At 46.2% G+C, this 18,438-nt stretch overlaps 1 protein-coding gene across 5 annotated transcripts in view; it reads left to right on the top strand.

Annotated features, from left to right (window-relative positions):
* Positions 1-18,438, top strand: part of TMEM178A (transmembrane protein 178A) — a 105,342-nt gene that overhangs the window by 43,460 nt on the left and 43,444 nt on the right. Inside the window, exon 1 of one of the 5 annotated variants that reach the window (XM_060309561.2) lies at positions 12,062-12,574. The exons of 2 other annotated variants lie outside the window; for them this stretch is intronic. In XM_060309561.2, the coding sequence (XP_060165544.1) occupies positions 12,175-12,574 (400 nt within the window). In that variant the 5' untranslated portion in view covers positions 12,062-12,174. Of the gene's footprint in view, positions 1-12,061; positions 12,575-12,813; positions 12,987-18,438 lie in introns of those variants that run through there. 2 more of the 5 variants (XM_030857861.3, XM_060309564.1) reach the window with 2 other exon arrangements.

Here is an 18,438-nt window from a genome sequence, read left to right as displayed (position 1 = left end):
CTCAGCACTTACTTTACCACCACTGCTAGATTAATTCCTAATCTCTCTTCTTCCATCATGTCATTCTTCCTTTCTTCATTTCCTATTGTTTAAACCCTCTGCTGTCTGAATCTAATCAATATTTCCAAGTTTATCAAACTTTTCATGACAAAAATTCTAGGAGGACCAGGGTGTTCACTATCCCGTGAACATACCTTGTTCATTACTCTCGCTGGGTTCACATGGTTTTCCATTCCTGAAATACTATCTCCTTCACCACCTACTTACTCTCATAGATCTTTTGAAACTCAAGTACCAATCTCCCCATCAATACTTCTTTGGCCGTCTCCATTTTTAAGATTTCTCCTTCCTCTGAACGTATTAACATTTGCAGAGCACATGGCAAATCAGCAGAGAACTTCCATAAGGTCCAATCATCCACCCACTCATCTTCCCGCAACTGTCACCATGTCCTCATTTCTTTCCACTGTTACTATGGATGAACTCTGCAGGCACCTACCTAAGACAAGCTCTCCATTTATCTACCAGATCCCACTCCAGTATTTCTGCTTCTCTTTTCTGTATCAATTTCTCCATCCCTCCTGGATCATTTCCATCAGTACATAAGCATGCTGTTATCTTCTTATCTTCAAACAAACAAACAAACCTCTCTTAATCCCACTCCTTGCCTCTAGCTATTCATTTTTCTCCTTCCCTTTACAGCAAAACTCCTTTGAAAAAGTGATCTATCTGCACTGCTCTAACTTCTCTCTTCCTGTTCTGTCTGGAACGCATTCTAGTTGAGCTTACATCCCCAACAGTCTGCTGAAAATGCTCTTATTAAGGTCACCAAGGACCTCCTCTTTGCTAAATCCAGTGGTCAGTTCTCATTTCCCATCTTGCTTGACCAATCAGAAACGTTGTGACCTTGATGACTCTCTTCTATTTGAAACACCTTCTTCACTTGGTGTTCCAGACCCACCCTCTCCTGTCTCTCTGTCCATGCCCCTCCAGTCTCCTTTGCTAGTTCTTACTCAACTCATCATGCTTCTCAACTTGTAGCAGATTTCCATGTCTCAGTCCTTGGCCCTTTTTTCTTTTCTATCAACACTCAGTCCTTGGGTGACATCTTCCAGTCTCATGGTTTAAAGTACCATCTATATGTGGATTCTGTTGGCTTTCAAATTTATCTCTTTGCCTGAACCCCTTCCCCAAGCCCTAGATGTGTGTTTCCAATTGCTCACTCAGCATCTCCACTTAGAGATCTAATAGGCATCTCAATTTAGTGCATCCCAAACCTAGCTCTTGAGAGCGTCACTGCTCCAACCTACACTTCCCATAGTCTCCCCGTGTCCACTGATGACAACTCCACCCAGTCCCTTTCTTTCTTTTTTACCATCAGCAAATCCTGTGGGCACTACTCTCAATATCTATCTGGAATCCAACCACTCATTGTCATTCTACTATTATCACCTGGTCTAAAACACTGTCCTCTCTGTAATGATACAAATAACAGATAAGAGTGCAGGCCCTGGAGTCATAGCATGCAGGGTTCAGTCCTGGCTCTGCCACTTACTAAGGGTCTGACCTTGGGCAAGTTATTTACCCTTTCTGTGCTTCCGTTTCCTCATTTATAAAATAAGGATGATGATGAGGATGAGGAGGAGGAGGAGGGGGATGATAACTGTTACAAGGATTAAGTGAAAAACCATATAAAGTGCTTAGAACAATGCCTGGCAAATGGTATGTGATCAACAAATGTCAGATCCATACTATTATTCTATAAATCCATAAAAGCTCCATGACTGTAGGCGGGAAGTAGTAGGCAGGAAGATCGGGGAAACCGTGGACATCGCCATTCTCCTAAGGGTAAGCCATCTAGATCTTTAAATACCCAAACCCATGCTGAACCAGGCTGGGGGATAATTGTTCCCACCAACTCTGACCTGTGCCTACCACTTGATATGCTGCTTATTTTGTGCAGTTTTTACCTACTGATTTATAGAATAATAGTACATAGCTAGCATTTCTTTTTTTTTACATTTATGCTAACCATCTTTTTAAAAATTAATTAATTTATTTTTGGCTGTGTCGGGTCTTTGTTGCTGTGTGTGGGCTTTCTCTAGTTGTGGCGAGTGGGGGCTTCTCATTTCCGTGGTTTCTGTTGTTGTGGAGCACGGGCTCTAGGCACGCGGGCTTCAGTAGTTGTGGCTTGTGGGCTCTAGAGCACAGGCTCAGTAGTTGTGGCACACGGGCTTAGCTGCTCCTCAGTGTGTGGGATTTTCCTGGATCAATGCTCAAACCAGTGTCCCCTGCATTGGCAGGCAGATTCTTACCCACTGCACCACCAGGAAAGTCCCTCTAAAATTTCTTTCTTTTTAAAAAATATTTATTTATTTTATTTATGGCTGCGTTGGGTCTTCGTTGCTGTGTGCGGGCTTTCTCTAGTTGTGACAAGCGGGGGCTACTCTTCGTTGTGGTGCGTGGGCTTCTCATTGTGGTGGCTTCTCTTGTTGTGGAGCACGGGCTCTAGGTGTGTGGGCTTCAGTAGTTGTGGCTCGCGGGCTCTAGAGTGTAGGCTCAGTAGTTGTGGTGCATGGGCTTAGTTGCTCTGCAGCATGTGGGATCTTCCTGCATCAGGGCTCAAACCTGTGTCCCCTGCATTGGCAGGTGGATTCCTAACCACTGCGCCACCAGGGAAGCCCCCTCTAACATTTCTTGATCATGCACTATTTGCTATTGTCACCTCTTTTCCTTTGTCTCTAGAGTACTTCCGATAGCTCCTCTTCTCCAAATCTCCTTAGTCCTGATCCTGGCTCTATTCTGTGTTGACCTCCCCCTTTCAGGATTCTATATCTAGAGTTTGCTGTCATTGCTACCAAATATAACATTTAAAAGAGTGTTCTATAAACCCAGTTAACAATACTGCCGTGAGAGCCATTTTCAATTGTCATTTTATTGACACAAAGAACCTGGGCTTCTTTGCAAAAGTGGTTGATATGGAAAAGGGTGAACTGCTGAGTGAGGATGGAAAAAGGAAGTAATTCAAACTATGTCCACATTATTCAGGACCAAAAAAGCCAGGCAGCGTTCAGAAAAGGAAATTGAGAAATGGAAGCATTTCCCTAAATATTCAGAAAGTCCAGAAGTGGGGATTAAACTTCAGTGTTTGAAACTTCAGGGATTTCTTTTGGCTAAATTCCAGGATTCTTTGGAGAGAATCCCTTTCTGTTGTGTTTTTGTCTCAGCGGGGCTCATAAGGGCACATGCTGGCCTGGCTGGAAAACACTAAGTGACATCTCCCCCACTGTCAGCCCCCTCCCTGACTTGCCACTCACCTAGTCCAGGGCTCTTGATCACATGCAGACTACAGACACCAAATAAATTAGGCAGATGGAACTCATACATCAAAGCCACCTACTTGGACTCCTTTTTGGCCATTGGTACATTTTCTCTCTTTTTTAATCGGCCTCATAAATCTGACCCTGACAAGGTCCTACCTCTCTATACCAGCAGTCAGAGGTGAGATGGTAATTTGTCCTCAAGCTTTCATCTGCTTCTCCACTTGAGTGACCGTCAGTGCCACGTGGCACCCATTCATTACAGGGGCTCAGGTGTGGCTGTGGGGGTGTGTGTACCAAGTCCTGCCAAACTGGTGACTCCTTCCAAAAGAACAGGATGGTTCTCCAAGCACCGTGCGCAGCAGATGATCACACGCCACAGCGCCTGATGAAATACCGGCATGCTGAGAGCTGTAGAGAACACGACACGTTGTTCTGTGTTCTTCGGAGTATCTGATTCATGATAGCTGTTCACATACTGGCTAATGATTACCTGGACTCAAATAATGTTTCAAGAGGCTTACCCAAATCAAGAACTGAAAAAAAAAACAGAGTTGTCCGGGCTGGTGATGTTGCTCTCTGAAGTGGGGGGAAAATGCCTCCAGACCTGGGTTGAATTCCCATATTCGGGGTCATTTGACTCAATCTTCGTCCCCTGGTGACATTCCAGATGTGAATCTGGAATGTCGACTTTGGTCACGTGGGCAAAGTTTGGATCTCTCATCACTTGTGAAGAGCTGCCTCATGGCTTCTAGGAGCCGCAACGTGGCTGGGTCTTGGGTCCTTCCCGAGTCTGCCTTTTTCTGCCTGCCCCTTTTTAGAGGAGGCTGTCTCTTTTTCTTCTCTCATCCAGATGCTGTTTACAGCTGGCTTAATGTCCTCCTGTCCTCTCTGGGCTTTTCCAGCCCCTTGCACGGGGAGGGGACATCCAGGTTCTACCTAGGTTCCCCTAATGTGTTTTGTTTCCATAAAAACGGGCAGTCATTTTCTACAGAGGCCTTTCTCTCTAATCCATTTAGAGACCTTGAGGACTGGAGATACCTTATCGTACTCTGGCAGTTCATTTTGGTTATTTACAAAACACCATTGAAGGCTTCCCCGGTGGCGCAGTGGTTGAGAGTCCGCCTGCCGATGCAGGGGACGCGGGTTCGTGCCCCGGTCCGGGAAGATCCCACATGCCGCGGAGCGGCTGGGCCCGTAAGCCATGGCCGCTAAGCCTAAGTGTCCAGAGCCTGTGCTCCGCAACGGGAGGGGCCACAACAGTGAGAGGCCCGCGTAACGCAAAAAAACCCACAAAAAAACACCATTGAACCCCTTTATGGGCTCATAACAAAATAGCCTATCGCAAGAGCATAATGGTTTCTTGCACTTTTGAACGCCCATCATTCCACCAATGCTACAGATGATTTATGTTTGCAGGAGCCTTATGGTAAGCCTCCAGGCTTTTCACTGGGGTTCAACCCTGGGGAGAGTAACGTTCTGTACCGCACGAGGGTCATGACCTGCAGATGTGAGCAGCCACCAGATATTATTGTTGGAGATGGTAAATCACAACAGTCACAACAGCTGCCATACACATGGGGCACTTATTACACGTCAGCCTTCACATTCACTGTGTTGCTAATGCTTTATTTTCATTGTGTGTTTGATTCTCATAGCAGCTCTATTATTACTCTGATCCCCATTTTATAGATGAGGAAACAGAAGCTTGGAGTAGCTAAGCAAATCCTACTCCCCACAAAATAATCACATAGAATTTGAGCCCAAGTCCCTCCGACCCCACAGCCCAGACTCTATATGTCTTGTTGCTGTGTCATCAGAGCATATCGTGAGACTCCCCTGCCTTGGCTTTGGGGACATGCATTTTCTTGGCTTCCTTCCTGGTCCCCTTTGTGGCTCTTCCTCCCTCCATGGAGGTTTAAATGCTCCAGTGTCTTCGAGCCTGCCTTGACCCAAACCTACTGGTTTTTCTAGCCACACTCTCCCCTAAGCAGTCTCACCTAGTCCTGTGAATTTAAATATCAACATGCATTTAACACCTATCTGCTGACATTCTACAATCGAAATCTTCCCTTCCAGACTGCTGCCCTTACTCTCAGATTCATACATCCAATTGAGATTTCTAAATGGCATCTCAAACTTAACATGCCCCAAACAGAATTTTTTACTTTGTTCTCAAGAATATTCCACACCTCACTTCATGATACCACCATTCAAACACTCAAACGAGAAATGTAGGCCTGGTTCTTGATTTTTCCTTTCCCTCATCTGGACTCCCAGTAATTCCATGAGTTCAACCTCGACCCACCTCTCTTCCTCCACTGCTGTGTCTTTAGTCTGAGCTACTGACATCCCTTGTCTGAACTATTGAAATAGCCTCCTGACTGGTTTCCCTGCTTTCATACTTGCCATCCCCAGCCCCAGTTCATTTTTCACTTAGTCGTCTGTGACGTTTAATATATGAATCAACTCGTGCCCCTCCCCTCCTTAAAACCCTGCCAAGGTTTTCTTATGACCGAAGTCCAAACTTCATAGGATGCCCTTCTAGGCCATGTGTGAACTGGCTGCTGACCAACTTTGCAGCTGAATCTCATACTGCTCACTGCCTCATTCACTACTCTGTAGCTACAGTGGTGTCTTTCCAGTTCCCCAGTGATACAGAGCTCTTTCATGCCTCAGGACCTTTGCACTGGCAGTCCCCTCTCCCGGGAATGCGCTCTCCCTGGCCCACAGGTGCTCACTACATGTTAACTGAACGAACAAGAATAGTAGGTTGCCTCTCCTACAAGAATAAGATGAATAATAAGTAACAGGAAAAAAATCATGTCATCAGTAACTTATTTAGCTATTTGTATTTATGACATTTAAATGACGTGGGCTTAATGTGATTAGGCTGTGGGTTTCCTGAAGCATGTTTCTGTGTTTACGTGGATGGAGTAGGGAAGAGTGGGAGGAAACATATTTAGCATGTGATAATGATGACTCATTAATCCCGAGAGGTAGATGTTGATATCCCTGGTTTTCAGAACTTGCTCAGAGTAACTGGCTAAGGATGAGCAGGTAAGAAGTAGTAGGTCTGGAATTTATAGGTCGTCTGACTCCTGTGCACGTGTATCCCCCAGATCCTGGTGCCTCTGAGTAGATACAACTCAGAGATGAGGTTCAAGGGTAAGAAAAAGGAGAGACACCTGGAAACAAGAGATTTTGTTCACCTGGGCAGCATCATAGGCTGCTGTGAATCAGAGAGAGTACATACCTATCTTAGTTATGTCCAGCTCTGCCTTGGTTGTCAAACATGGCCTGAACGAGCTGAACTAGCCCTCAACTTAGAAAGCCAGTATCCAGACACACAGATAAGGCGGGGAATACAGTTAGGTATGGCAATAATGAGCCACCATCTGCTAAAACATCACACTCTGAGTGGGACTTAACATGGTTTTGGGTTTCTTTGAACGTGTTTTTTTTTTTTTTTTTTTCCACCATATGTGCTTAAAGGCTCCGAAAAGGAAACAGCTTAATCCAGGAATGTGAAAAAGAATGGTGACATTCCGTGGTGTGTCAGTGAAATGAGAAACTTATCAGGCATCTATTTCAGGGCTTTGTGGTATTTTCTGGTTCCAGGCTTCCAGTTAGTGACAAAATGGCAAGATGAATTACCACATGTGTAGGGTAGAGAGGAGGACCATGGCAGGTGCTACTTCTAAAATTTACTTTTGGCTTTGCCCCGGACTAAATTGACACATATACAGAAGATGCCTTGCTTCCTCCAAGGCCTCCCTGAGACAGCGTCTATCTACTTGGCTCAACCAACTTCTTCCCACTGGAAACTGATCTCCCTGCACTAGGTTTCCCTGTTGAATTTTGTCTGCACCTCTGTGACAGCACTCAGTCCAGGCATCCCTCTTTATAGCCTCTTGCATTTCTATCTTTCTCCTCCACTAACCTAAAGCTCCCTGAGGGCACAGGCCATGGGTTTTGTTTCATCTTTGCATAATGCAGTGGGACCCAGCACAATAACTTACCCTGGAGGTGCTCAATAAATGTTATTGACTTAAAATAAAATTGTTAGTGGGGAACAGTTTAGAATGATCATGTTAAAATAAGATATCTCAATTATTTGCAGAATTGACATATCATAGATCAATAACATAATTGACTCTATCCTTACATTAAATGCTGGAAAAATGTCTGATAGTACCATGAATAAACCCCTCCTCTTTTTGAGAGCCAGTGTGTGGTTTTGTTTTGGTTTTTTAATTAATTAATTAATTAATTAATTTTATTTATGGCTGCATTGGGTCTTTGTTGCTGTGGGCGGACTTTCTCTAGTTGCAGCGAGCGGGGGCTACTCTCTTATTGTGGTGTGCGGGCTTCTCATTGCGGTGGCTTCTCTTGTTGCAGAGCACGGGCTCTAGGCGCATGGGCTTCAGTAGTTGTGGCACGCAGGCTCAGTAGTCGTGGTTCGCGGGCCCTAGAGCACAGGCTCAGTAGCTGTGGCGCACGGGCTTAGTTGTTCTGCGGCATGTGGGATCTTCCTGGACTAGGGCTTGAACCTATGTCCCCTGCACTGGCAGGTGGATTCTTAACCACTGAGGCACCAGGGAAGTCCAGTGTGTGGTTTTGGTTAAACTTCATAGTGTAAATTCTACGGAATTTAAATGTTTGAGATGAGGAAAGATATTGCTTTTGGTCTTAGCAGTGGGGCAAAAGGGTGAAAGCCTTTTAGAATATTCATGGCTAGCATGGTTAGCTTAGCATAGGTATGTCAATAAATCATTGCCATAGCTCTGTGATAATTGGAGATCTCTCTCTCTCTCTCTCTCTCTCTCTCTCTCTCCCCCCCTGTGTGTGTGTGTACCTTTTTGTAAGAAAATATTTATTTAAGAACTTTCTGTGTAGAGAAATACGATGAATGTCATAAAGCACCTAGATATTATGATAAGTGTGTTTGGAGAAGGCAAAAGTGTTTTGTTTTCTCAATATTTAAACATGGCCAACACATAAATTGGGATGTTTAAATGCTACGGGACTACTGACAGTAACAAAGAAGGACTCTAGTGTAATATAGAGGATAATTCTCTCTAACCTAGAAAGGAGAGTTGGGTGCTGAAGGATGACGTCATCAAAACAGCACTGGAGGAAGATGCATTTGGCATCAGTGTCCAGGATAACTTCAGGATGATCTGCCCGTGAGCCCAGCTGTCCTGGAATCACTGGGGCCAAGGAGGGAGCTGGAATAATAATCCAGATGTGAGGTGATAGAGGCATAGTGACAGCAAGTGGTAGAAATGAAGAGGAAAGATTGGCTATAAAGACATTTAAAAGGAAGAAACCCTACCACTTTGTGAATGCGATAGAAAATTCTGAAATATTGGGTCTGAGTGTCTTGACTGACTTGTCAACACCAGAAAGAGAGAGAAGTGAGGAGGGGCAGTTGGACCACAGGGAAATATGAGTTGACCTTTAGACATACTGAGTTCTACAACACAGTGAAACGCCCAGGTGGAAATTCTCTAGCTCTATCCCTGTCGTTTTAGGACACTGTTATTCTCCAAGGGAGATATTGGTGATATCAGATCTGGAGATGGCAAAGGGAAATTTAAGACAAGTGAAGAAGAAGCTAAGTTTGAAAACGTTGAGGGCACGGCACCGCCCTCAGCACTGCTGAGACATGCCTCGGTGTTCTGGTTGGGTATGTGATCTCCCATCATCTTGACTACCTGCCAGGCTAAATGCCCTCATACATCGACTGTACTCTGGCTTAGACTCCTGCTTCTCCTCGCCTGCCAGTATTTAGCTTGTGGTCAGGGATTAGAAGATGTCAACTTTATGACTTAAAAACACAGAAGAGCATTCTTCTTTTACAGTGGGCTCAAATATGGAAGCCTCCAAATCTGTCGGGTAGATACGTAAGTCAGACATATTGAGTGGAATGCCAGTGTCTCTGATCTAGTCCTCTTGGTAAAGTTTAACTCATCCTTTGAGAGTCAACTCAAAAGTTACTGTCTCTAAGTAGCCTTCCTGACTTCCCCAGGTGGTTGGTCTCTTCATTGTCCACGTTGCCACACACTTTGTTCTGCTTTGTGCTACAGTGCACAGAAAAATCTATGTGTCTGTCTCTCACCACTAGACTGGGAGCATCCAGAAGATGGGAACCGTTGATTCATCTTTGTATTTCCCACTCCCTTAACAGAGTGGGGCTCGTGGGTGATAGTTCATTGTTGGAAATATCCAAAAGAGAAGATGTAAGAACGTGGATGGAACGATACGCAGTTGCTGTAGCAAAACCTGTACACACATCATATGTCACATCCCCGCTGATGCTGTTAATGCTACACCAGCGGAGGCAGTGCTCTCATTACCTGCTGCTGGCCCGTATTTGTAATGTGTGACATTGTTTATGGAATACTGTCAAGGGTAATCCATCACATAGTAACCTTTGGATTATATGCTGAGACTGGTCTTCAACATAGACATAAATGCACTTCAAGGATCGTGCTATTTTCTGAGAAGGGTATGATCAAGGGTTCTGGCTAGGAAAATGAAGCAGAACATTACTTTCTTTTAAGTTAAACATAAGTGCCTGAAAAAGAGGTTTCCTTCTGTCAGCCCCAGTCGGGTCATGGTTATTGTGTGAAGATAATCAGATGACTCTGAAATGTGGCAGAATATTTTTTTCTTAGAGTAACTCAGGGTTTGAAAAGGGGGTGAAGAGTTGCTAAAGGTTTGACCACCCTTGGAACTTGCAAGGTTTGTAATATCTTTATCTGATATCTTTATCTCAAGAGGTGTTTTAAAAAATAAAAGGACACATGACAACTTGAGCGAATTTCAGATATCGGCCGTGGGCTCACAGTTAAAGATATTCTCTCTGTATCCATAAAGATTTAGGAATTTACACATAGTATAGAGAGAGTATAAATAAAAGAGAGCTTCTAAGTCTCATCATTTTTGTGTAAATCCAGATAAGACTCCTTTGATGAGCTTAGCGGTTCCTGTTAAGGAAAAGCTTATAGGTGAGAGGAACACTAAAATTATAATTCTTTGTCTTCCTTAATTAGACTGAAGCTCACCATAGATCTTGCTGAAGCTGTTATAAAATTCAGGTAATAATTCACATTGTCAGGTCAGCAGAAATGGGCACGGGGCATCCAGTATGACTGAAGGATTTGCTTAAGTGATCTATCTGTGAACGGAGGTGCTCAGGAGAGGTACACAGTCTTCATGGGAAATAAACCCTCTGAAGATGCTGAGTACAAACAGCAACGAAAATAAATCCCAGCAAGTTTCTTATATCACCCTTACAGATGTCACTTCAGAGGAAATATATAAATCACATTCATACCAATTGATGTGGGGCACTAATTAGTAAGTCCCATTAAATCGTGGAGTAATGACATTCAGCATCTAATGAATGCCTCATCATCTTTTGATCATTAATATTTCACAGCATAAGAACACAAGAATTGGCATCCCTGGGCTCACGCAGCATGGTTTTCTGTCTGTGATGTGGCCCCAGGGGCACTAAGTGGCACGAGGGTATTGCTCCTTTGTCGTGAGGCTGCACAACACAATTAACTCAGGACCCTGAGTCCTAACGTTTCCTCATTGTAGAAAATGTGAATCTGCCTGCCATTCTCCGAATTAACATCTGCGACTGCCCAGTGCCCTGGAAAACAGACGCAGGCTGAGATGTTGACTTTGCTTCGCTGCTGACCCTCACAGTCCATGCAAGAAACTTGCACAGGAGATAAAAAACAAATCATTCCTCTGATTTATTACTAAGGGCTTTCTTTATTCAAAGGCAGTAATCACCTCACAGAGCAGGTGCCATTGCAAGGGCTTATTGATCCTGTGCGCTTCTAGAAATGCCAGGAGGCCGTCACTCCGGCGGGAGATGGAGGTGGTCAACGAAAAAGAAGTCCATCTCCGAGCAGGCTGGAGTGGGAGAAAATCTCTGGCCCTAGAGACCTATGGCTCCAGTGATGCTTGGTGCCTTTCTTTCAGAAGAGGGGCTGGAGCGGAGAGAGCGCTGAGAGGCTGCCGTGGGCAAGTGAGAGAGAAAGGGAGGATGACAGGGAGATAGAGCTGCCGAGGGGTCTCCGAGGCTGCATCCTTCAGGAGGACGGAGAAAGGGTCTTCGTCTCCAGATCGAGATTCCTAAGAGTTAAATATCACCACGCAGCCCGACCCGGATGGGATTTGTTTCTGGGTAGAAAACGCGACACTGATCAACATCAACTTGGACAAGTGACAAGACTAGGTCTGATGTTGGTGGATGTCTTTTCAGGTCGTTGGAGGGGAGAGGACGGCAGGCAGTGTGCTCGGGGGTAGCTGGAGAGAAACATCGCGTCCAGGGCAGCGATAGAAAGCGACAAGGAGGAGGCCAACAGAGGGACGAAAAGAGAGGGAGGAAGAGTTGAAGAAAAGTAGGGGGAAAGTAGGGACAGGGTGAAGAGGAGAGAGGAAGGGACGAGGGAGAAGTGAGGGCGGCGAGGAGGGATCCACAAGGGAAGGGGGATCGCGGGAGAGCAGGGAGGACGGGTTGGTCGCGAGGTGCAGAGCGGGCGCAGGGGTGCGCGGGGGTGGCGGCGCCGGGAGGGAGGCGAGGGGGCTGCGGGAGAGGCGGGGGGCGAGGGAGCGCTCGAGGCTCGGGGAGGCGCGGAGCGGCGGACCGGGGAGGGGGCGGGCGCGCGGTCGAAAGTGAGCCGAGGAGGGAGCGCGCCGGGCCGCGAGCCGAGGGCGGGCGGGAGGTGGGGGGCAGGTGGGGGAGCGCGGAGCGAGCGGAGGCCAAGTGCATTGTGTCTGGCGGCGGCGCGCGAGCCCACCGGCGGCCGCGGCGGGGCGGGCAGCCATGGAGCCGCGGGCGCTCGTCACGGCGCTCAGCCTCGGCCTCAGCCTCTGCTCCCTGGGGCTGCTGGTCACGGCCATCTTCACCGACCACTGGTACGAGACCGACCCCCGGCGCCACAAGGAGAGCTGCGAGCGCAGCCGCGCGGGCGCCGACCCCCCGGACCAGAAGAACCGCCTGATGCCGCTGTCTCACCTGCCGCTGCGGGACTCGCCCCCCCTCGGGCGCCGGCTGCTCCCGGGCGGCCCCGGGCGCGCCGACCCCGAGTCCTGGCGCTCGCTGCTGGGGCTCGGCGGGCTGGACGCCGAGTGCGGCCGGCCGCTCTTCGCCACCTATTCGGGCCTCTGGAGGAAGTGCTACTTCCTGGGCATCGACCGGGACATCGACACCCTCATCCTGAAAGGTGAGCGGCGGGCGCGCCCTGCGCCCCGGGCGCCCGCGCGTGGAAAGCAGCCCGCGGCTCCCCAGGGGCGCGCCTGTCCCCGCGGCCGCCTCCCCGCCGCGTCCCCGGCACATTCTTTCGTCTCCCCCACCGCCTCCTTTCTTTACCCCTCCCCTCTCTCTTTCTTTCCCCGTCCCTCCCTTGTTCTCTCCCGCTCCTCTTTCTTTCCCCGGCTCTCTTCTTTCCTCTCCATCCTCCTTTTCTTTTTCCCCTCTTCCCTCAAGTCTGGGCTTCAGCCCCCCGCCTCTATCTCCTTTGCTTCCTTGGCCTCCTTTCCCCCCTCTTCTCCTCGCCTCTCGTCCTTCGCTGTCTTTGTACACGTGCCTGACTTGGAACGCACGGGTCTGTTTTCTGGACGCTGCTCCCCGGGAAGGTAAACATCAAAAAGACCCGACCTTTCCCAGTTGGGCTCCTTCCCTTAAGTTGTACTTTCCTTTTAGAAATACCTTTGAAGGAAAAGTGGTTGCAAACCTCAGAAGAGGAGGAAAAGGGCTTTTTCTTGTATTGTGCTGATGTTGGTAGCAGACGGGACTGATGTGGTATGCCAGCCTGGCAGGCTAATGGGGAGCTCAGGAGGCGGGAGGAACCTTCCTCTAAACCCCCGAAGTGCAGGGTTCCTTTGGGTTAGACCTCAGATAACATTAATGCATTGGTGGAGGCAGCTGAATGCCGATAGGACATCTACTTTTTTCCAACCTTCCTGATGACTGGGCACACCATCCTTAGGCTAGTCACACCAGGGCGAGGAGAGTGGAAAACCGGTCCAAGCCTTTTAAAGTAGAGCTTTCCGTATTTGCACATGGAGTCTCTACAGAATCACTCTCTCTTAAATTTGTGATACCTCGTAAGGCTGTTTTTGTTGTTGTTTTGTTATTTGACACTGAGTTGTAGAGCGTCAATTTGCTCTTCTGAGGTCTAGGTGACACCTGGCTCCCATGTGCATAATCGGATCGATTGAATTTTTTTGGTAAATGTCATTCATGTAAGAATATTCAGTGTGACAGTCCTACTGCTGAGGCTTCCTTCTAACTTTCCGAGCTTGACCCTTATTACAAATTCTTTTTCTCTGAGATGGAAAGAATAAAACAACCCACCTTCTTCCCTGGGACTCATTATTGCGAAAAAAGGAGACGTCTAAAATCAGTACATTTAAAGATTTAGTAGCCATTCAGGGAAGCAAAGAAGCAGATTTGTGTTGAATTCCGGTTTGGAATGGAATTACATGGAAAGGAGGGGGTTAATAACATGTTGGCCTCAGAGTGTTGTTCGTTGGCGTATTCCTCATTTCTCAAACATGTCAACTTCTTCCTTCCCATGGCTAGCTCAGCTGGGGACTGCCATCTGAAATCTGTCTGTGTGTGGAAGGACTCCAGCGCTCTTGGGGGGAAGCAGATACACTAACCTTCCTTTGGGAAGGGAGCTGTATTCTTTCCTCTCCTAACTCACATCCAAATCTGATTTCTCCTCGTGAAGATGCTGCATAATTAATTTGGATAGTAGCACAGTACATGAACAAACTGTAAAAGCTGAATTTGGAGGTTCGGTTATGGAATGCTCGCTTAGGCAAGGCAATTTTGAAAGCTAAGCAGTGTAGTCTGTCTTTGGAAATGACTAGAGCTGCATTTCCTTACGCTCTTCCTCTGCCGAGAGTATTTGATTGCATGTAAACTGGATATAGAATAATGCCTGAAACAGCAGGGTAGAGTTCATTCAATCCAATGGCAGGCAGGAGAGGGTGTCCCACAGGACACTTGCACATTCCCCACCTCCCCACCTGGGCTGGCTAGCTGAGGTGCCGAGCTCCAGGGAAGTTCAGAATCGAATAATCCTAGAGGCTGAAGGGACTTTAGCGGTCATTCAATCCAACCTCCCCCGCATTGTTGACTCCCTTCTTCTACATCTTTCTGACAAACAGTTGTCCAGCCTAGCACTTTCCTAAGACAGAACTTGTGTGCTAATTAAAAGAATTATAGTTTTCTAGTCATAAATGCAAGTTTGTATTAAAACGATCTCAGGGCTTCCCTGGTGGCGCAGTGGTTGAGAGTCCGTCTGCCGATGCAGGGGACACGGGTTCGTGCCCCGGTCTGGGAGGATCCCACGTGCCGTGGAGAGGCTGGGCCCGTGAGCCATGGCCGCTGAGCCTGCGCATCCGGAGGCTGTGCTCCACAACGGGAGAGACCACAGCAGTGAGGCCCGCGTACCGCAAAAAAACAAAACAAAACAAAACAAAAACGATCTCAGATTTGTAATATTGATGGTGTTTAGCTAATCCTTTTTGTAGGATACTGAAGAGTTCTAGGTTGTCATCAGAAGACCTGGGCTCCATTGCTGGCTCTACTGCTAAATCGCAGGGCTTCCTCCAACAAGTGTCCAGGCCTCCTTGGCCTTCAGTTTTCTAGTTCATAGTAGGAAGGCTCACTGTTCTTTAGGGGATTTTCTAGTTCTAAAATCTGTCATTGTTGTACTAATAGCAATGTAAATTTAGCTTCCTGGGAAGCCTGACGTTATTGACATGAGGAGTTTGGAGGAAATGACAGACGTTCAGTACGTTACGTCCTTGATCATAATTTGTTGTTTGGGAGATGGCCAGAAGGGCCTCAAGTACTTTCAGTATTGCTACTCATCTACCTTGGGCTACCTACATAACTCTTCTAGATCTCAGTTTCATCATCTGTGAGATGAATGGGTGAAATGAACAGCTTTAAAATTCTGTGATTCTAAGAATAATTTCAACAGATGATTTTGACACCCATGTTAGGTAAACATTATTACCTTTGTTTTGGCATCTGTGATATGAATTTGGCATTTGTGGTGTATTTTGACATCTGTGGCTGTGGTATGAATGTCTTAAATGAGCCCTGTATAACTAGAAATCAACATGACATCTAATTAAAAACTTTGGACAACTAGGGTCCCACATTTCATTCTTACTTTCTTTTCTGAACTACCTTATGAGTCCTAAGATTTAGAAATGTTAACGATAGGAGATGAAGAAAAGTAGACTCAGATGGGAGAGTGGGGAGGGGTGGAAAGGGCCACAAGAAGTGCCTGACATACTTAATGAGCTTTTGAGGGAAAAAGAGGTCAGCCCTTTCTTCGTGTGGACTTAGAGCACAAAGCCAGGAGGTGGGGGCTTCCCTGGTGGCGCAGTGATTGAGAGTCCGCCTGCCGATGCAGGAGACGCGGGTTCGTGCCCCGGTCCGGGAAGATCCCACATGCCGCGGAGCAGCTGTGCCCGTGAGCCATGGCCGCTGAGCCTGCGCGTCCGGAGCCTGTGCTCCGCAACGGGAGAGGCCACAACAGTGAGGGGCCCGTGTACCGCAAAAACAAAAACAAAAACAAAGTCAGGAGGTGGGTGAAAGTTACAGAGGGGAAAATGTAGAGTTGATAATATGGAAGACCTCTCACAATTGGAATTGTTTACATTTCCTGGAGGCTGGGAAAATATTTCTGAGAGATGTAGAGGAAAAAGAAACAGACAATGTGGAGAATAAGAGATTGGCTTAGAAGTGCAACATATAGGCTCTGTAGTGTTCATCTACTTAAGAGAAATCACATGAGCCAGAAGAGCAGCGGTCTCTTTGGGACAAGTATTTGGGAAAATCATCAAACTCTGATTGTCACCCTTTCATTATGATTCTGTTTACTTCTAGCCCAGAGTGACCCTAGAAGGTCTCCCCTAGATTGGACCTCCAACCAGGACCTTCAGTAAGAATGGAGGTAAAGTTATAGATAAATCCGTTAAGGACCAAGACTAGAACTCGATGCTACTCTCCCAGGCTGACGAAAGACCAGCCACCAGCACAGTTTGCATACTGTTGTTTTTCCTCTTACTGTATTGACTAATCCACATTTCACTATCTTGCCCACTGGGATAACATGGGAACTTACACATGCTGTAGAGATATTAAGTTCACACTATATTATCATAGTTTACTATCCAATAAAACAAATGCCCATCGAAAGGCTGTTATGTGCAAGGTCATATTAGGGAGATTTCGGCTACACATGTGGGGATTCTTTTGTGTTTGAGCTGGTCAATTGACTAACTTATTCTTCCATACATAGACCCTTCTTGCAGTTAACTTTTGTTGCTAAGGAAGCTTTGCTTGTCACTGTAAAGACAGTCTCTGATAAGTATGCAAATGAAGTCATCCTCCACCCAGCAACAGGGGGGCTAGAATAGTTGAAGGAGCCTTGTGGTAGGAACTTGAGAGAATGGGTTTAAAGAGTAGGTTCTTGGGCTTCCCTGGTGGCGCAGTGGTTGAGAGTCCGCCTGCCGATGCAGGGGACACGGGTTCGTGCCCCGGTCCGGGAAGATCCCACGTGCCGCGGAGCGGCTGGGCCCGTGAGCCATGGCCGCTGAGCCTGCGCATCCGGAGCCTGTGCTCCGCAACGGGAGAGGCCACAACAGTGAGAGGCCCGCGTAACGCAAAATAAAAGAGTAGGTTCTTTATTCCTTCGTTCATCCAGTTTATTCCCTCAATAAATATATATTGAAAGCCAGGTATTGTTTTAGGTATAGAAGATACAGGATTGAACAAAATGGATAAAAATGCCTGCCCTAATAGAGTTTATATCAAGTGGTGGAGTTATTTTCTAGTGGATTATATAGTCATTACTCTTAGTAGGCTGTGGGAAGAACGCTGTGCAAGCTGCTAGAGCTGGTAAGTACGTGACAGAAAATACAGTGCAGAGTGATGGAGAGCTGTACCCTTTGGGGGACGCCCGGCCATTCTGTTCCAAGTGCAATTCTTAGGTTTAAACTACTGGTTGAACAGTAAAATAGGAGGACAGATGGAAGGAGACTCAGTTGGAAACATTCTATAATGCTTCTTTCAGTTACTGAAAACACTGAGTTTAATAAATAAACATTGAAGAGTCTTGTGAATACATTATGTGGAACTTTGGAGAAATTAATTTTGAATAGGAGTTAGTCATTGAAATGATATCAAAAGTGCCAACTGTTCTTACTAGCCTTAACTTTAATTGAAAAAAAAATTTTAATTAAAAAATTTCATTAAAAACAATTAACACTATTTTTCAAATAGATGTACTTTGTTTATGTAAACCAAATCCTAATATTATATATTGCCTGCAATAAACAAAAGGAAAATGAATGTTGTAGTGTTTTGTTTTTATGAAATTAAAAGTGATAGAATTTCAGCAATGTGAAGATTCTAATTCTGTAGACATACTGTTAACCTGGATAAATCATTTGGGATTGAATTCTTGAAACGTGAAATACAGCATGTCCTTGTGGTTTCAGAAGCATTTTTCCTTTAATGAGATAAACAGAGATATCAAAGACAGTAGGACATAAATACTTTGTCATTTCACTCTCTGCAAGTAAAAGAAAGTAGGAGGATTGGTAGGAATTCCTTGGGTCTCTTCTTCACTCTGCTAATGATATATCTGTTTCCCCTGTTGGCTTATTTTCCATGAAATTAATAGTCTGTACAGGACCCACTACGTTCTACCTGACACAGAAATAGATTGATGATTTTCTCCAGCTCATTTGTAGACCAAAGTATCATTTGTGTTAGAATAATTATCTCCCAAGAGCAGATGTATCTGGGAAATCTGAGAGGCAAGCACTGTTTCTCTTCCCTGACCCATTTGTTCACATACTGTCCTCAGACCTTCTCTTGGACCAGAAGATGCTGCTGGCAAAGGGATTCCTCAGTTTTGGGGGTGCTGGGGGTATCATTAAGACTTCCTTTTTCTTTCTTTACTTCTCAAGGCAGTGGTCTCCAAACTTGTCTTCAGCCTCACTCTATGTAATTTATATTTATTCATTTTAAAATCAGGTGCATGGACTGTCC

This window comes from Globicephala melas, chromosome 12 (assembly GCF_963455315.2).
Source record: "Globicephala melas chromosome 12, mGloMel1.2, whole genome shotgun sequence".
Taxonomy (NCBI): Eukaryota; Metazoa; Chordata; class Mammalia; order Artiodactyla; family Delphinidae; genus Globicephala; species Globicephala melas.
This window is presented reverse-complemented; position numbering and strand designations above follow the sequence as displayed.